Raw genomic sequence first — 19895 nt, 5'->3', positions numbered from 1 at the left:
TGATAGAAATGCATTTGTAGCGGGACTGGACTGGGTCAATCATCGGTGACCAGGTAGCTCAATTGATAGAGTATCCGGCTAGTGTTCGGAGGTCCCGGGTTCGAACCCCAGTCTGGCCGCTACATTTTCTCCTCTCCTGTTACAAAATTGGCGCCCAACTAAAATACCCACGGTGGTGGTATAAGGGTATTGTGTGTCTTCGAGGACGAAGACTTGGCGAGGACGAAGACTTGGAAAAAAGGAGGGAAGTGTGTAGCGGCCCGGGACTGGACTGGGTCGATCATCGGTGACCAGGTAGCTCAATTGGTAGAGCATCCGGCTAGTGTTCGCAGGTCCCGGGTTCAAACCCCTATCTGGCTGCTACATTTTCTCCTCTCCTGTTACACATTTATCAAACTTGATTTTTTAGATTCTTCCTCAGAGTACGTATTTAAACTTATAAATACTTTGTGCATCAACTAAATATTGAAATATGACATGTTGCCAAAGAAGAATTGTGCAAGTTATTTAGCCAAAGTAGGGTTGTTAGTTAGATAGAGAAAAATTGATATTACTGATATGGTTAAGGCTTTTATATTTACTGTGCCTCATATATATGTTGTATTTTTGGAGGGAAAATTCTGTTATAATAAATTAATAAGAAAACACAATCAATGATTTTGTTGTTATCATTAGCAACCATTCTACCTTCTATGTTAATTAGGGCCCTGTAGCACTTATGCTCTATAATAAAGTGTCCATCCATCCGTAACCAGTTACATGCCTTATAACCTTGTTCATGGAAACCTGACATACCTTACCTGTACTCATCGTACACTGATATACCTGTGTTAATGTTTACCTGACATACCTTACATGTGTTAATGTTCACCTGACATACCTTACCTGTGTTAATGTTTACCTGACATACCTTACATGTGTTAATGTTTACCTGACATACCTTACCTGTGTTGATTGTAACCTGACATACCTTACCTGTGTGAACGGTAACCTGACACACCTGACCTATGTTGCTGGTAACCTGACATACCTTACCTGTGTTAATGGTAACCTTGCATACCTTATCTTTGTTAATTGTAACCTGACATACCTTACCTGTGTTCATGGTACCCTGACATACCTTACCTGTATTCATGATAACCTGACATACCTTACCTGTGCTAATGGTAACCTAACATACTTTACCTGTTAATTGTAACCTGATATAACTTACCGGAGTTAATGGTAACCTGACCTACCTTACCTGTGTTAATTGTAACCTGACATACCTTACCTGTGTTAATGGTAAGCTGACATACCTTACCTGTGTTAATTATAACCTGACATACCTTACCTGTGTTAATTGTAACCTGGCATACCTTATCTTTGTTAATGGTAACCTGACACACCTTATCTTTGTTAATTATAACCTGACATACCTTACCTGTGTTAATTATAACCTGACATACCTTACCTGTGTGAACGGTAACCTGACACACCTGACCTATGTTGCTGGTAACCTGACATACCTTACCTGTGTTAATGGTAACCTTGCATACCTTATCTTTGTTAATTGTAACCTGACATACCTTACCTGTGTTCATGGTACCCTGACATACCTTACCTGTATTCATGATAACCTGACATACCTTACCTGTGCTAATGGTAACCTAACATACTTTACCTGTTAATTGTAACCTGATATAACTTACCGGAGTTAATTGTAACCTGACTTATCTTACCTAGGTTCATGTTAACCTGACAAACCTTACCTGTGTTACTGAAAACCTGACCTACCTTACCTGTGTTAATTGTAACCTGACATACATTACCTGTGTTAATGGTAAGCTGACATACCTTACCTGTGTTAATTATAACCTGACATACCTTACCTGTGTTAATTGTAACCTGGCATACCTTATCTTTGTTAATGGTAACCTGACACACCTTATCTTTGTTAATTATAACCTGACATACCTTACCTGTGTTAATTATAACCTGACATACCTTACCTGTGCTGATGGTAACCTTGCATACCTTACCTGTGTGAATGGTAACCTGACACACCTTACCTGTGTTCATGGTAACCTGACATACCTTACCTGTGTTCATGGTACCCTGACATACCTTACCTGTACTCATGATAACCTGACATACCTTACCTGTGCTAATGGTAACCTAGCATACTTTACCTGTTAATTGTAACCTGATATAACTTACCTGAGTTAATTGTAACCTGACATACCTTACCTAGGTTCATGTTAACCTGACACACCTTACCTGTGTTACTGAAAACCTGACATACCTTACCTGTGTTAATTGTAACCTGACATACCTTACCTGTGTTAATTGTAACCTGACATAACTTACCTGAGTTAATTGTAACCTGACATACCTTACCTATGTTGGTGATAACCTGAAAAGAAAGCCTTTTAAGCCCCATCAGGTACCAGAGAGTATACAGGACATCGGGAGTGTTCGGGAACTGAAGGAACAACAACAGTGTGATCCGACACTGGAGAAGTTCCGGAAGTTGGCGTCAAAGTCGGAATCCTATCTACGAGATGACGGAGGAAGATCGCTTATCTTTTACCATAAGGACCTTACATGTATGTACCATGAGTTCCAGAGTCCGAAAGTTGCCAATGGGAATGTCTTAAGACAGCTGATAGTGCCAGAGAAGTACCGACATGCCTTCACAAAACTAACTCACTGAATCCATCATGTCAGGACATTTGGTTGCAAAGCGAACATCGAATCGAGTTCTTTTGGCCAGGAATCCAAGGGGATGTGACTCGATTTTGCCGTTCCTGCGATGCTTGTCAGCGCAGTTTTCCAAAGGAGAGAGTATCCAAGGCACCATTGGGAAGCATGCCGTTAATAGACACTCCATTCAAAAGGACAGCTGTTGATCTGATGGGACCGCTTGAACCAGCAACTGATCGAGGGAATAGGTTTATTTCGACCATTATCGACTATGCAACGAGGTACCCAGAGGCTGTGGCGCTGAAGGGTATTGAGACTGAGAGGATTGCCGAAGCTTTGGTGGAGATATTCAGTTGTATCAGAGTTCCTGGGGAAATGCTAACAGACCAAGGAGCACAATTAACGTCCAAACTGATGAAGGCAGTAAGCCGACTTTTGTAGATACGCCAACTTACAACGACACCGTACAATCCAAAATGCAACGGCCTGGTAGAACGTTTTAATGGCACCCTGAAACAGATGTTGAGGAAGATGAGCACAGAGGGACCCAAGGATTGGGATCGGTATCTTAACTTCCTACTTTTTGCTTATCGGGAAGTACCGCAGGAGAATCTGGGATTCTCACCTTTCGAGATGCTGTATGGGAGAACGGTGCGGGGTCCCATGATGACTCTGAAGAGGCTATTGACAAAGGAGATACCCGACGAAGACGACATATCAATATGTTATTGACTTGACACATGTCAGATTGCTATGGAAAATCTGAAGGTAGCGAAGGTGATGCAGAGGAGGCTTTTCAACAGAAGAGCTAAATCCAGAGAATTGCATCCCGGTGACAAGAATCTGGTTCTTCTACCAAAAGAGGCGAACAAACTCCTCATGCAATGGAGAGGAATTTTGAAGACATAGAGAAAGTTGGACAATTCAGTTACAGGATCAATCAGGATGGAAAGGTAAAGACGCTACACATCAACCTCCTGAAGAAGTACATGGAGTCAGCATGCAACATCACAGAGGAGATTGGTGGAGTGTTGGCCTGTGTTATGAACATAATGGTGTCAGTAGAAGATGTTAAAGATGACGATGGATGTCATCGAACCGTCTACATCACCGTATTCAGCACCTGTCGTGTTGATCAAGAAGAAGGACAGCACAAACCGTTTCTACATTGATTTCAGCCGACTGAATCAGGTGATCATATTTGATGCGGAGCCTATGCCAAACACAGGGGACATCTTTGCAAGAGTTGCTGGTGCCAAGTTTTTCTCAAAGTTAAATTTGAGCACGGGTTATTGACAAGTGCCCCTGTCTTCAGAAGCAAAGCAAATGACAGCATTCTCAACCCCTTAATGGACTTTTTCAATTCAAGGTCATGTCGTTTGGACTGATGAACGCACCAGCAACGTTCAGTCGCTTGATGAGAAAGCTCTTATAAGGTATGGAACACGTCGATAATTTCAACGATGATATTCTTATACAAACCAGCACGTGGGAGGAGCAACCTTGAGACAGATCACCAACCCCTAACCTATTTACATCGATCCAAGACAGTCAATGTAAGACTGACGCGTTGGGCACTTCTGCTACAACCCTACCGAATCAAGATACGAGCGATCAAAGGAAAAGACAACGTTGGAGCAGATTTTCTCAGCAGGATCTAGGAACATACATGCTTCGTGGTTTCGACTGAAAGTGTACCACTTTCTTAGGAAAAGGGGGGATAATGTCACGGTCGCCTATATGTTTACTAATGTCGTTTGTATTATATCGGTTACTTGAGAGTGTGTGTAAGCGCACCCAGGTACAGTATATATGGGACGGTCAGGTTCAAAGTCAAATGGCTGATTAGAGAAGAGAAGCGTAGAGAACATTTCCAAAGGGGAAGTGGTTGCTGTCCACTGTGTATATCCTCGCAAGTAGAGGACCATTATTGTGATCTGTTTGCCGGATGCTGCGGATGCTCTTTTTTTTTTTTTACTGTGCTGTTTCATCGTGAAACAAGGAATGATTTATGGACTAACGTGGTATATGTGAACTGGTCGTGAAACCAATCGTCACAAGTGTTTGGGAAAGTGAACGACACCCCTGTCGTGTGGAGAGACTGTAGATATATTGATATATGAATAGATGTAGTGTAGTAGAGAGTGTGATTGAAAGAGTGAATGGGGTCGTATTTACTGTGAATCTATGTAAATAAACTTGTATATATGATCATTGTGTCAGATTCCTGGTGTTGATTTCGGGAGTGACCTAACTAAGGGCTCGTCCCGCGTTACAGTTACGACAGCTCAACTTTGCCGCACGTGCCTCAGGGCTTCTCGAAGCAATACAAACTCCCCTCGGCGTGGTCGATTATAGAAAATCCTTCAAAAAATGGCCATGGAAAAGAATGCTGAAATTGGCTACAAATGAACACTGGAAAGAAACTTGCAAAGGAAATCAAGTAAAAAACAATCCTTATCGCGCTTTCTTCAGACACAAGACCAACCCTATACCACGCTCATAATATATGGGCCCAGGTTAGTATAGCGATGCATACGACACTGAGGTCGATATCCGACTTACCGCATGGTCACTAAAACAAACAAGAGGCCCAGAGGGCCTGTATCGCTCACTTGGTATATTTGACCAAACGTCAAAATACTGTTCATATTCCATTTGCTAATAGCTTTATTTGTTGGTGTATGATTACTTTGTGGGGATATCAACTGCTTCAAAGATATAACCCAGAAACAAAGTTAAGATTCAACATGATTGTATTTAAAGAAACTATAAGTCCCTTGGGATGGGGAAGAGAACCCTTGGCCTATTTTTTCATTAGGATTGTGTTCATCTCTTGATGCCCAGAAAGGATAAATATGATTATGGGATGGGGATATGTGTAAACACTGTAAATGAAATAAAAATCAAGAACTTCTTTGTGCAGCTTCTTCTGGACCCAACTTCAAAAGCCCTACGGGAGACCCAGATCCTCAAGAAAAGGAACATAGAAGAATTAGAGAGTATATCACGGATCCTCTACGAGTCAAATACTATCCGCCAGTGCCAGGAGACCAATGCCATATATGGTGTATACACATCGCAATGGCAGGGAGAGGGGTAGAACACGGAACAACAAGACCTGTTCCATGGATATGTGAGCATACCATGGCCTATGCAAGTAGCTTTTAACACTTATTTCATGTAGCAGCTCACCTTTTTATGGATTTTAGTTGGCTTTTATCAATCGGTCAGTACAGGGTTCTTAGCATCTGCCCCTAGCTGCTTTTATCCATTAGTTTTTTTTGTTTTTTTTTTTTAAATCTCTCCTGTCAATCTTTTATTGACTGACTAGCGGACATTTTTTAACCGCCAGCCCTTAAGGAACTACATTTAGCTGCAAATATCTTTAAGTTTTAGTGTTATTCACTTAATGTAATTTTAGTTAGTTTCGGATTTTGTCCAGTTACTTTCGTATTTGCCAATTTGCTGGCTCCACTAAGTTAACGCTGCTTCGTTTTCGTTCAATGTGCTCAATAGGGTGAAGCTGCTTGCTTTCTTTGCTTCAAATGTCTCGCTAATATTGCTGACTTTGCTTACCCGCCCGCCCTACCAGTAGTTTTACTATAAGGTGTGCTTGGTTATGGTTTGGATCCCAATTTTGTCTGTGGTATTTTATCTTGCTCTTGTACATTTACCATTCTGTCATAGGCCTCTAAAGTTTCATTACAAGTTTGAACACTGTCATTGTCTTACAGTGTGTCTTTTGTTTAAGATCATTACCTAGAATCTAATGTGTATTATGCACATTGTCATTTTTTCAGTGCTTTTTCACAATAATTTGTGAGGTGATTTTGAGATTGATTTGATGTTTGATGGGTGTACAATAAAGCCAAATACATGTATTTAACAAATGCCTTGTTTAATTTGTTCAATAGAAACAAAAGTAAAGGCTGTGTATATAGCTGTGGATTTTCTAATTGCTTGTGGTGACGGACTTGTTTGTGATTTTACTCCATTTTCCAAATATGGGAATAATGATTTACCAGGGATTCATCTGGACAGTTCCTGAATGGAAAGGAGAGAAAGACAAGGCGATTGGGCAGCTTACATTTAGTTGTGATATACAAGTCTCTGCATTTATGATATTTGTTTTATTGACGGGTTGTAAACCAGTTTCAGGTTTGTGTATTTGATCCAGCACGGACTATATTTTTAACGACTTTCACATCAATTACGAGATTAACAACCACGTTTATAAGAAATGCTCCTAGCAGGAGTTTGGCACGGGTTGAGCTGGTATGTGCGAGTTTTATTCTTGCAAATTCTACTTCCGTTTCCTGTAACGATTAATTCTAAAAATAACCACGTTATTGTTTAGGATTTCCCTAAAGCCATAGTAGTTCTGTCTACCAACATTACGTGAAGATTGTGTCTATGTAGTGCTGTATATAGTAGATCTACCTGTCTTCGGTCTACATCGGGATACATACGTACAGCTGGCTGCACTGTGTTTGTTTGTAGCACTTAGGAAGTTACGCATAGCTGACATTTATAATTTATCTTTCATGAAACACACCTAACACCGACGACAGGTAACGTTATGTGATATTTTTAATGAAAACGAAATTTTCACTTTTGCCAACATGTTCCCATTTATTTATCCACTATTAACGTCGATTAATAACTAATTTTGTGTGAATAACCCATTTTCACCAGTTACAATAAATGTATGTGCCACAGGGCCGATTTTGGGCCGATCATTATAAATAGTCCTAGTACTACTGGGTACTTTGAGTGCCATCGGGCCGATTTTAGGCCGATGCAGGACAGTCAAAAAATAACATATTATTTTCTTAATCTAGCTCTACTTATTACTAATTGATAGGGGAATATCTTACCTACACATTAAAATAAAATTTGACGTCATTACAGGTAAATAATGACGTCATTAGTGCAAAGCCGTGAACAAGGTCACAACGTTGTGTCAGGGAATGTCATTTTTCCTACATGGTACACCAGCGTTTTCGGGTTTTGTATTCTGGGCCACACAGTCATCTGCATTTTACATAAAAGCAGTCGATTAACATCTTGAGTGTCTTTTTCTAAATCAGATTTTTTCCCCGATTAACCAGAGACTTGTATGTGATATACAAGTCTCTGGATTAACCAATAAAAAAAATCAATATTATGGAATAGGCCCCAATTTTCCGGAGCAGGCACCATGCAGATAAATTAGTTGGTTGTTTGAAAATGGTTAGTTAGAAACTATCCCACACATTGCCTCAAAGCTGAATTGAAAAAAAAAAGTGTGATATATTGTCTAAGATAAGGTATAAGAATATGTGAAACTGTACATGTATATACGTATCTATCATACAATTGTATACAAAGATAAAGTTTAAGGATGTACAACGTTAATTTTCAAGAATATGTCCTCTTGTTCCTCACAAAGTATGGCGGAGTGAAATAAAATCACTGAAATCATCGAAGTCTAATATGTTACGATATCAGGATTCATTACACATCCTTCCGTTCTAAGTAGATTGGATAAGTACTGAATCAACCAGGAGGGTTTGTATAATTGCAGAGCTAACGTTCAGATTTAATGGATGATATATAATATGATGTCACATTTATTACACTTATCTATATAATGTTATACCCGGTGTATATAAATCTCTGACACGGATTTTGAAAGTAAACAGTTCTTTGTGTCACTATTTAATTTGCGAAGTCAAACATAAAGTGTGTGAAATTAATTCTGAAATGTTCAAATTAGACCAAATTATTCAGAACATGTGTATATTGACTCATGCATCAATCCTGGTCCAGAGAGTAGCAGCAGATGTAAATAAGTTTTGGTTGATATAAAAGTCAGAGTTTGTGTTAAATTTGGTTATTTCAAAGGTGACAAATTACAATCTTTTAGTCCGCCTGATAATTAGGTGATGGGCTATTCAAATTGCCCTGCGTCTGTGGTCTGTCCGTCCGTGGTCTGTCCGTCCGTCCGTTCATCCCTCCATCCATAAACAATTTTATTATCGCTATTTCTTTGAAAATATTGAAGGGATCTTTCTCAAATTTCATATGTAAGTTCCCTTAGGTCCCTAGTTTTGCATAATGCATTTTGAGACCAATTAGAAAACAACACTGCCGACAGGTGGCCATCTTGGATTTTCACAATTGAAGATTGTTATTGCTATTTCTCAAAAAGTACTGAAGATATCTTCCTCAAATTTCATTTTTATAAGTTCCCCTTGGTCCTTATTTATGCATATTGCACTTTGGAACCAATCAGAATACAACATGGTCGAGAAAAGGCCATCTTGGATTTTGAAGTTTGTTACTGCTAATTCTCAAATTTCATATATGTAGGTTCCCCTTGGTCTCTAGTTATGCATATTCTGTATAGGACCAATTGCAACCTGACAACAACAAAGCTAACAGGCATGCAGCCATCTTTGATTTTGACAATTGAAACTTCATTAAAGTACTTTTAAAAAATTGCCATTATGGGTCTTTCTCAAATTCAAATGTAAGAGGTTCTCTTTGGTCTCCAGTTGTGCATGCAAGTCTGATTGAAAGGACTAAATGGATGACAAAGAGTATGGTCATCATTGATTTTGACAATTGCAGGTTGCTCCTGCTATATAGTGTTATATACAGTTATTAGATATTTTGAAGGAAGAGTGCAAGAAGGAAAAAGGTGAGAAAAGTTCAGTCTTTCATTTGACTGATATGGATCATTCAGTGGTAATATTATTATGGAGCATTGAATAAGTGTTTTATTTTAAAAAATACATAATGCATGAGACAGCTGATAGAAACTTTAGGCCATGACAATTTATAGATAACATGTGATGTTAGTGTGGCAAACTAAGAAAGCATTTGTGTATCATCAACTAAGCATTTTGATTATCTCATTGCGACTGGACATATCTTAATCAATGCCGATCAAGGAATTACCTGTAAACAATGGCCCTCACAGTGTGTAGACATGCCCTGTGGAGGTGTCTCTCGCGGTAATGTTGGAAGGATTGTCCACTTGGACATATACAAGGCAATTTAAAGCAGACACGAGTGCTCTGACCTAATTTTACTGACATATATATATAGACCGATATTTACAGTAGTAAACACAACAGGTTATGTAAGTATGTTTTCAATATATCAAACTACCATTTATTATGAAATGATAAGTACAATCACTATAGTTTCTGATTGAAATAAATAGGCAGAGATGGCTGAGTGGTTAAGGTGTCCTGACACTTTATCACTAGCCCTCCACCCTCAGGTCGCGATTGCTGATAGATGGTAATTAAGGCCATATATATAATAATACGTTGATGAATCTGACCTTCCTTGTGATAGACAGTTTTCTCCTGTTTTAGGAGAACAAGTGACGGTAAATCATGGTTAGATTATAACCAGTTCAGGCTAACGTGTTGTGATTATGAGAGGCATTAATTTCTGTCAATGATATATATATATGATGTCCAGCAGCTACAAACTGGTAAGAGAACAATATGAATAATTTATGCTGCTAAACTGAAACATCATGCAGGAGTAATACATCATATATGGCCTATGTTTACCTCAATGTTGTTGTGGACAGTGGTATTGGAGTACTGTCATTGTTGTGGACAGTGGTATTGGAGTACTGTCGTTGTTGTGGACAGTGGTATTGGAGTACTGTCGTTGTTGTGGACAGTGGTGTTGGAGTACTGTCGTTGTTGTGGACAGTGGTGTTGGAGTACTGTCGTTGTTGTGGACAGTGGTATTGGAATACTGTCGTTGTTGTGGACAGTGGTATTGGAGTACTGTCGTTGTTGTGGACAGTGGTATTGGAGTACTGTCGTTGTTGTGGACAGTGGTATTGGAGTACTGTCGTTGTTGTGGACAGTGGTATTTGAGTACTGTCGTTGTTGTGGACAGTGGTATTGGAGTACTGTCGTTGTTGTGGACAGTGGTATTGGAGTACTGTCGTTGTTGTGGACAGTGGTATTGGAGTACTGTCGTTGTTGTGGACAGTGGTATTGGAGTACTGTCGTTGTTGTGGACAGTGGTATTGGAGTACTGTCGTTGTTGTGGACAGTGGTATTGGAGTACTGTCGTTGTTGTAGACAGTGGTATTGGAGTACTGTCGTTGTTGTGGACAGTGGTATTTGAGTACTGTCGTTGTTGTGGACAGTGGTATTGGAGTACTGTCGTTGTTGTAGACAGTGGTATTGGAGTACTGTCGTTGTTGTGGACAGTGGTATTTGAGTACTGTCGTTGTTGTGGACAGTGGTATTGGAGTACTGTCGTTGTTGTGGACAGTGGTATTGGAGTACTGTCGTTGTTGTGGACAGTGGTATTGGAGTACTGTCGTTGTTGTGGACAGTGGTATTTGAGTACTGTCGCTACACTTCTTAAGAGAGGTCACCGTCAGTGAGGTGATAACTACTTGAGTTTATGTGTAACACGAGAGGGAAATATGCTGGAAAGTTCTATAGGTGTGTAGCCATAGTAACAATTCACAGAAGTCTGATGAAACAGCTGTTACTAAGTACATATGAGTTAATGGCTTTACCTTAGAGTCTGATGAAACAGCTGTTTAGTTTGTACAGATGAGTCAATGACTGTACCTTAGAGTCTGATGAAACAGCTGTTTAGTTACTAAGTACATATGGGTTAATGGCGTTACCTTGGAGTCTGATGAAACAGCTGTTTAGTTTGTACAGATGAGTCAATGACTTTTACCTTAGAGTCTACCAACTGGAGTAGAAAGTATAACAATATAAGTTTTATTTCTTTTGTTCCACAGATTGATCCAAGATAAAGAACCTCTAACTGTAAGAACCTACACATCCTCAAGGCTTTGATATGGGTCATAGTACCAGTACACTACGTCCTAAAGAGTTAAAAGATTTACAAATCAACACGCACTTCTCCGAGAAGGAGCTGCATGACTGGTACAAAAACTTTCGTCAGGACTATCCTAGCGGCTTCCTCACCCTCGACAACTTCATTAGCATATACTCTAAGTGTTTCCCTGAAGGAGATGCTGAGACATTTGCTACACAAGCCTTCCGGACATTTGATACGAATGGTGATGGTGTCGTCAACTTTCGAGAGTTCATGTGTGCATTGAGTGTAAAAAGTCGAGGACACAGTGACCAGAAGTTGAGATGGGCATTCCAAATGTATGACGTGGACAATAACGGCTATGTCTCCAGAGACGAGATGACAGAAATCATACAGGTAAGACATTTAGTTATCATCAAGGCAATATGATGAAATATCATAGAGAAAAATCTCCCAAGAACCAATGTCCTGTATATATATAGAGGATATCTAACAGTGTCTTCAGTAATACCAAATATATTTCACTCGTGTGGCTAATATTTTGATATTTTTCACTCGTGCTGCGCACTCGTGAAAAATATCAAAATATTAGCCCCACTCGTGAAATATATTTGGTATTACTGAAGACACTGTTAGATATTCTGTTTATTACATTTTTTATCAACAAAAAACCTACCCCGTATGCTAACTAGGCCTACAGCGATAATTTGTAAACAAAAACAGTAGTTCCCCCTGTCCAGGTGCTGACATATATGTCGGGCTTTCTGATTGGTCAATGATTTTGGTATTTTGTAATCATTAATTTGATTGGTCAAATCAGCAAAAGTGATATTTTTCACTAGTGAAAAATATCACTTTTATAGAATGAATAATTTTTGATATTTCACTGGTAAAAATGTAATAAAGATAGTTAATTTCCAAGGTTCCAAGAGAATCCCTTTATCTTGTGTTGGATTACCTCCCATTTGTTCCCTGTTCTAAACCTACATTTATTGTGTCTAAATACCAGACCTTTGTTCCCCGTTCTAAACCTACGTTCATTGTCCCTAAATACCAGACCTTTGGGTCTGGTCCTGGGGTCAGATATTTCCTACTGGGTCATAAGAATGTGTCTGAGCCATGTAGCAGTATCCTTCCTGATGTGTCAGTAAGAGACTTATAAAGGATATGAGTTATAAAAAAAGACTATTAAGACTTCACATGCTATCAAGTTGATAATTTTAATACTAGTACTACCTGTACATGTCTATAATGTATAAGCTGTATCCAGTTTGCAGTAACCCAGCTAGCTGTTTTGTACATCTCTAATAACGTATCATCAAATGTCCTGAATAAATTAATAGTATCATCAAATGTCCTGAATGAATTATTACAGTATCCTGAATGTTTTCCATTTTCAGGCTATGTTTAAGATGGTGGGAAATGGTGATGAGTCGACAGCAGAAGAGCGGACAGACAAGATCTTCAGTATGATGGACAAAAATGCTGACGGACAGCTGTCACTGAAAGAATTCATAGAGGGAGCTAGGAGTGACCCCACTATAGTACAGATGATAGCATGATCGAGTAACCATGGTTATACGTATACACTACCAGTACAAATCTGATTGGGTATCCATGGGTCATGTGACCAGTCAGTGGTAATCCTAGCAAAGTCTATAGCTATGGTAGATTATATTATAACTATAACAAGAAGTCTGTAAAGACAAGTAGATTTAGTAAAGGTTTAGAATCCTAGTGATATTTCAGATTTACATTATTTATGTCTCTCTGTATATGTAGTGTAACATTTAATTAATACTGTCTCTAATAACTTCACAATCAGTAGGTATCACTGTAGTATATTTCAGTGGAATATACTATGTATGTACCATTACATGGTATTAGTACAATCACGAGATGATATAATTAAAACTTTTGATTATATAAAAAGCAACTGCTTAAATTGATTCCCCAGTGTTTCCTTGACTATACTTCGCTGTGTTAATCTGGGAACGAAAGCACTCCTTCTGAACTAAAACACTCCTCTTGAACTAGAACACTCCTCCTGAACTAAAACACTCCTCCTGAACTAAAACACACCGACACTCAGTTGTTTTCACAGAGCCATTGAAGAGTGGGAGGAGCCTGTTACCAAAGTCACCGTGAATTGATAAGTGACAGAGGGGTGGGGGATATCTATCTGGCCTGTATTGGTATGATAAAACAGATAAAGTATGAGATTGAGGGATATAGAAAGTTTTGTTATTTTCATCGACCAGACCTATTTTCCAAGGCTATCAATGCAAGACAAAGATATATATAGTGATTTAACCAAAAGTCTCATGTGTACAGATCATAAACACTGTGTAACTCAGGTCATCATGGGAAGGCCTGAGGTTACGATAATTATCATCGACATCAAATTACATCCATACCAAGGATTCACACTCAGGTACAATATTAACATGACAGAGAGCTATATGTAAATCTTAGTTTTCCCATTGTCATTTGTAAGCAGTGTTCTGATTGGTCAAATCAGAAAAAGTGATATTTTTAACTAGTGAAATATATCACTTTTATAGAATGAATCATTTTCAACATTTCACTGCTAAAAATGTAATAACAAATTTCATATTCATTCTAATTTACAATATTGAAAAGTTTACTGACAATAGCAGCTAGACTAGTAAACATGATGATTTTCATTTAATATTGTTGTGTAGCTCAAAATCAATGTCCATGTTAATCTGTGATCAAGATGTTTACATAACTTTATTATACATAACAGAGTAATTTATAGGACTTCTGTCATTAATGAATATTATACATAACAGAGTATTTTGTGAGACATTTGTCATTAATTCTTCATTATACATAACCGAGTATTTTGTAGGACATTTGTCATTAATTCTTCATTATATCGAGTATTTTGTAGGACATTTGTCATTAATTCTTCATTATATCGAGTATTTTGTAGGACATTTGTCATTAATTCTTCATTATATTGAGTATTTTGTAGGACATTTGTCATTAATTCTTCATTATATTGAGTATTTTGTAGGACATTTGTCATTAATTCTTCATTATACATAACCGAGTATTTTGTAGGACTTCTGTCATTAATTCTTCATTATATTGAGTATTTTGTATGACCTTTGTCATCAATTCTTCATTAGTTTTTTGTAGGACCTTTGTCATTGATTTATTTTACATAACCGAGTATTTTATGGGACCTTTGTCATTGATTTATTTCACATAACGGAGTATTTTATGAGACCTTTGTCATCAATTCTTCATTAGTTTTTTGTAGGACCTTTGTCATTGATTTATTTTACATAACCGAGTATTTTATGGGACCTTTGTCATTGATTTATTTTACATAACCGAGTATTTTATGAGACCTTTGTCATTTATTCTTCATTATACTGAGTGTTTTTGTCATCGTTTAAATATTAACAGTTGTATCCAGATCATATAGCTTTTTGTTGTGTAATATTTATATAGATATATGAAATGACAATTCAAGTTCTCATTTTCCATACCAAATCTGTTATCACTTTCTGTTAACATGTGTTATAGTGTCCATGTTGGGGCTAACATTGATACTGTGAACAGTTATTTAGAGTTCTGACACAGTTTGAACTTCACTGTTTATTTGGGCTAGTTTCTTCAGAAACTTATAAGTCAAGTCTTGTAATCATGATACACTCTGATATTACACTCTCAACTCCAGGAAAACATACACTCTAATATTACACTCTCAACTCCAGGAATACATACACTCTGATATTACACTCTCGACTCCAGGAATACATACACTCTGATATTACACTCTCAACTCCAGGAAAACATACACTCTGATATTACACTCTCAACTCCAGGAATACATACACTCTGATATTACACTCTCAACTCCAGGAATACATACACTCTGATATTACACTCTCAACTCCAGGAAAACATACACTCTGATATTACACTCTCAACTCCAGGAATACATACACTCTGATATTACACTCTCAACTCCAGGAAAACATACACTCTGATATTACACTCTCAACTCCAGGAAAACATACACCCTGATATACACTCTCAACTCCAGGAAAACATACACTCTGATATTACACTCTCAACTCCAGGAATACATACACTCTTATATTACACTCTCAACTCCAGGAAAACATACACCCTGATATACACTCTCAACTCCAGGAAAACATACACTCTGATATTACACTCTCGACTCCAGGAATACATACACTCTGATATTACACTCTCAACTCCAGGAAAACATACACTCTGATATTACACTCTCAACTCCAGGAAAACATACACTCTGATATTACACTCTCAACTCCAGGAAAACATACACTCTGATATTACACTCTCGACTCCAGGAATACATACACTCTGATATTACACTCTCAACTCCAGGAATACATACACTCTGATATTACACTCTCAACTCCAGGAATACATACACTCTGATATTACACTCTGGACTCCAGGAATACATACACTCTGATATTACACTCTCAACTCCAGGAATACATACACTCTGATATTACACTCTCAACTCCAGGAATACATACACTCTGATATTACACTCTCAACTCCAGGAAAACATACACTCTGATATTACACTCTCAACTCCTGGAAAACATACACTCTCAACTCCAGGAAAACATACACTCTGATATTACACTCTGGACTCCAGGAATACATACACTCTGATATTACACTCTCAACTCCAGGAATACATACACTCTGATATTACACTCTGGACTCCAGGAATACATACACTCTGATATTACACTCTCAACTCCAGGAATACATACACTCTGATATACACTCTCAACTCCAGGAAAACATACACTCTGATATTACACTCTCGACTCCAGGACTACATACACTCTGATATTACACTCTCAACTCCAGGAAAACATACACTCTGATATTACACTCTCAACTCCAGGAAAACATACACTCTGATATTACACTCTCAACTCCAGGAAAACATACACTCTGATATTACACTCTCAACTCCAGGAAAACATACACTCTGATATTACACTCTGATATTACACTCTCAAATCCAGGAAAACATACACTCTGATATTACACTCTGATATACACTCTCAACTCCAGGAAAACATACACTCTGATATACACTCTCAACTCCAGGAATACATACACTCTGATATTACACTCTCGACTCCAGGACTACATACACTCTGATATTACACTCTCAACTCCAGGAATACATACACTCTGATATTACACTCTCAACTCCAGGAAAACATACACTCTGATATTACACTCTCAACTCCAGGAATACATACACTCTGATATTACACTCTCAACTCCAGGAATACATACACTCTGATATTACACTCTCAACTCCAGGAATACATACACTCTGATATTACATCCTCCACTCCAGGAAAACATACACTCTGATATTACACTCTCAACTCCAGGAATACATACACTCTGATATTACACTCTCAACTCCAGGAATACATACACTCTGATATTACACTCTCAACTCCAGGAATACATACACTCTGATATTACATCCTCCACTCCAGGAATACATACACTCTGATATTACACTCTCAACTCCAGGAATACATACACTCTGATATACACTCTTGACTCCAGAAAAAACATACACTCTGATATTACACTCTCAACTCCAGGAATACATACACTCTGATATTACACTCTCAACTCCAGGAATACATACACTCTGATATTACACTCTCAACTCCAGGAAAACATACACTCTGATATTACACTCTCAACTCCAGGAATACATACACTCTGATATTACACTCTCAACTCCAGGAAAACATACACTCTGATATTACACTCTCAACTCCAGGACTACATACACTCTGATATTACACTCTCAACTCCAGGAAAACATACACTCTGATATTACACTCTCAACTCCAGGAATACATACACTCTGATATTACACTCTTGACTCCAGGAATACATACACTCTGATATACACTCTCAACTCCAGGAATACATACACTCTGATATTACACTCTCAACTCCAGGATAACATACACTCTGATATTACACTCTCCACTCCAAGAAAACATACACTCTGATTACACTCTCAACTCCAAGAAAACATACACTCTGATATACACTCTCGACTCCTGGAAAACATACACTCTGATATATTACACTCTGGACTCCAGGAATACATACACTCTGATATACACTCTCAACTCCAGGAATACATACACTCTGATATTACACTCTCAACTCCAGGAATACATACACTCTGATATTACACTCTTGACTCCAGGAAAACATACACTCTGATATTACACTCTCAACTCCAGGAATACATACACTCTGATATTACACTCTCAACTCCAGGAAAACATACACTCTGATATATTACACTCTTGATATTAGATAGAAATTGTTTGCCTGGACACATTTCACATTAATTAGGTTTCTGTACAACTGGATCAATGTGTGTAGGTAACATAAACCAACATCGGTGGATGATTATATTACTATTATTGTGTAACAGTAAAAACTGTATGGATACCCTCGAATTTTTATCAGTGATCTCATTAACCAACTTATCCTCCAATTGGAGAGAGGATATTTCTTCAATAATCAAAATGTTTATTTAATATTATTTACCGTTTTTATTTTTCATTTTATTTATTATGTTTTTGTTGTTGATGAGAGAGGTAATTACTCCCCATTTCATACTTTCACTGTAATTATCCTCAATTTTACTTTCTAACTGCATAAGACTAATTTGTCAAGTGTTGAATCTACCCATGTGCAACTAATACTTCGCACATATTGGAATGAATTGAACATATTTTAAGTACCGGTACTATACAGATTTTTGAATACACAGCAATGTTATACATCATAATTATGTTGTTTTTCGTAGAATATTTCAAAATTATTTTCTTTATTAAATGGTGTTATCAGCAAGTCTGGTGTGCTGACACCGCCTGTGTTACAGCAAGTCTGGTGTGCTGACACCGCCTGTGTTACAGCAAGTCTGGGAGTGCTGACACCGCCTGTGTTACAGCAAGTCTGGTGTGCTGACACCGCCTGTGTTACAGCAAGTCTGGAGTGCTGACACCGCCTGTGTTACAGCAAGTCTGGAGTGCTGACACCGCCTGTGTTACAGCAAGTCTGATGTGCTGACACCGCCTGTGTTACAGCAAGTCTGGTGCGCTGACACCGCCTGTGTTACAGCAAGTCTGGTGCACTGACACCGCCTGTGTTACAGCAAGTCTGGAGTGCTGACACCGTCTGTGTTACAGCAAGTCTGATGTGCTGACACCGCCTGTGTTACAGCAAGTCTGGTGTGCTGACACCGCCTGTATTACAGCAAGTCTGGAGTGCTGACACCGCCTGTGTTACAGCAAGTCTGGTGCGCTGGCAATGCCTGTGTTACAGCCAGTCTGGTGTGCTGACACCACCTGTGTTACAGCAAATCTGGTATGTAGTCAAGGTCAAGTTTGTGGCCCTCTATGTAGCCAAGGTCAAGTTTGTGTTCCTGTATGTAGCTAAGGTAAAGTTTGTGGCCCTGTATGTAGTCAAGGTCAAGTTTGTGGCCATGTATGTAGCCAAGGTCAATTTTGTGGCCCTGTATGTAGCCAAGGTCAAGTTTGGGCCCTCTATGTAGCCAAGGTCAAGTTTGTGGTCCTGTATGTAGCTAGGGTCAAGTTTGTGGCCCTGTATGTAGTCAAAGTCAAGCTTGTGGTCCTGCTTGAAGCCAAGGTCAAATTTGTGGCCCTGTATGTAGCCAATGTAGTATTGATGCTGTAGGTGAGAAATAACAAACTAATATTTACGCATTTACTTTTTGTCTTTAATATATGTTATATTGTTGGAATGATTTCTTTTATTAAACAAATTGACTAGAAAACAGTGACTTTGTTATGTTATCAGAACAAGAGATCCCAGAAGGATCTTGGCACCCACCATTGAATGATCTTTATAGGTTCCATGTCAGATTGATCTTTTCTCTACTTTTCTCTTCCTCTAAGTCTTACTAATCTGTGTAAATTCAGAAACAGCCCTCTAGTACTATTCAAACAAGGGGAACCTATATATAAAATTTAAGATTTAGCGATAATGGCTGTCTGTCAGCCATGTTGTTTTCGGATTGGTCCCAAAATGCAACACCAGGGACCAAGGGGAACCTACATATGAAATTTGAGAAAGATCCTTTCAGCAATTTCTGATAAATAGCGATATCAAACTTCAATTTTCAAAATCCAAGATGGCTGCCTGTCGGCCATGTTGTTTTCCGATTGGTCTCAAAATGCAATATGCATAACTAGGCACCGAGGGGAACCTACATATGAAATTGGAGAAAGATCCCTTCAGCACTT

General features: G+C 38.4%; 1 protein-coding gene across 1 annotated transcript; it reads left to right on the top strand.

The window, feature by feature from the left end:
- The first annotated feature begins 7036 nt into the window (after nucleotides 1-7036).
- Nucleotides 7037-14548, top strand: LOC117328196 (neurocalcin homolog). Its single transcript, XM_033885624.1, has 3 exons — nucleotides 7037-7259; nucleotides 11474-11910; nucleotides 12915-14548. The coding sequence occupies exons 2-3, from the start codon at nucleotides 11533-11535 to the stop codon at nucleotides 13074-13076; spliced, it is 540 nt and encodes a 179-aa protein (XP_033741515.1). The 5' UTR covers nucleotides 7037-7259; nucleotides 11474-11532; the 3' UTR covers nucleotides 13077-14548.
- The last annotated feature ends 5347 nt before the right edge of the window (nucleotides 14549-19895 follow it).

This window comes from Pecten maximus, chromosome 5, assembly GCF_902652985.1.
Source record: "Pecten maximus chromosome 5, xPecMax1.1, whole genome shotgun sequence".
Taxonomy (NCBI): Eukaryota; Metazoa; Mollusca; class Bivalvia; order Pectinida; family Pectinidae; genus Pecten; species Pecten maximus.
This window is presented reverse-complemented; position numbering and strand designations above follow the sequence as displayed.

Coding starts and splice junctions, on each gene's coding strand:
- LOC117328196 (XM_033885624.1), top strand. CDS start 11,533: ATGGGTCATAGTACCAGTACACTACGTCCTAAAGAGTTAAAAGATTTA. Junction 11,911..12,914: donor AGATGACAGAAATCATACAG/GTAAGACATTTA, acceptor TTCCATTTTCAG/GCTATGTTTAAGATGGTGGG.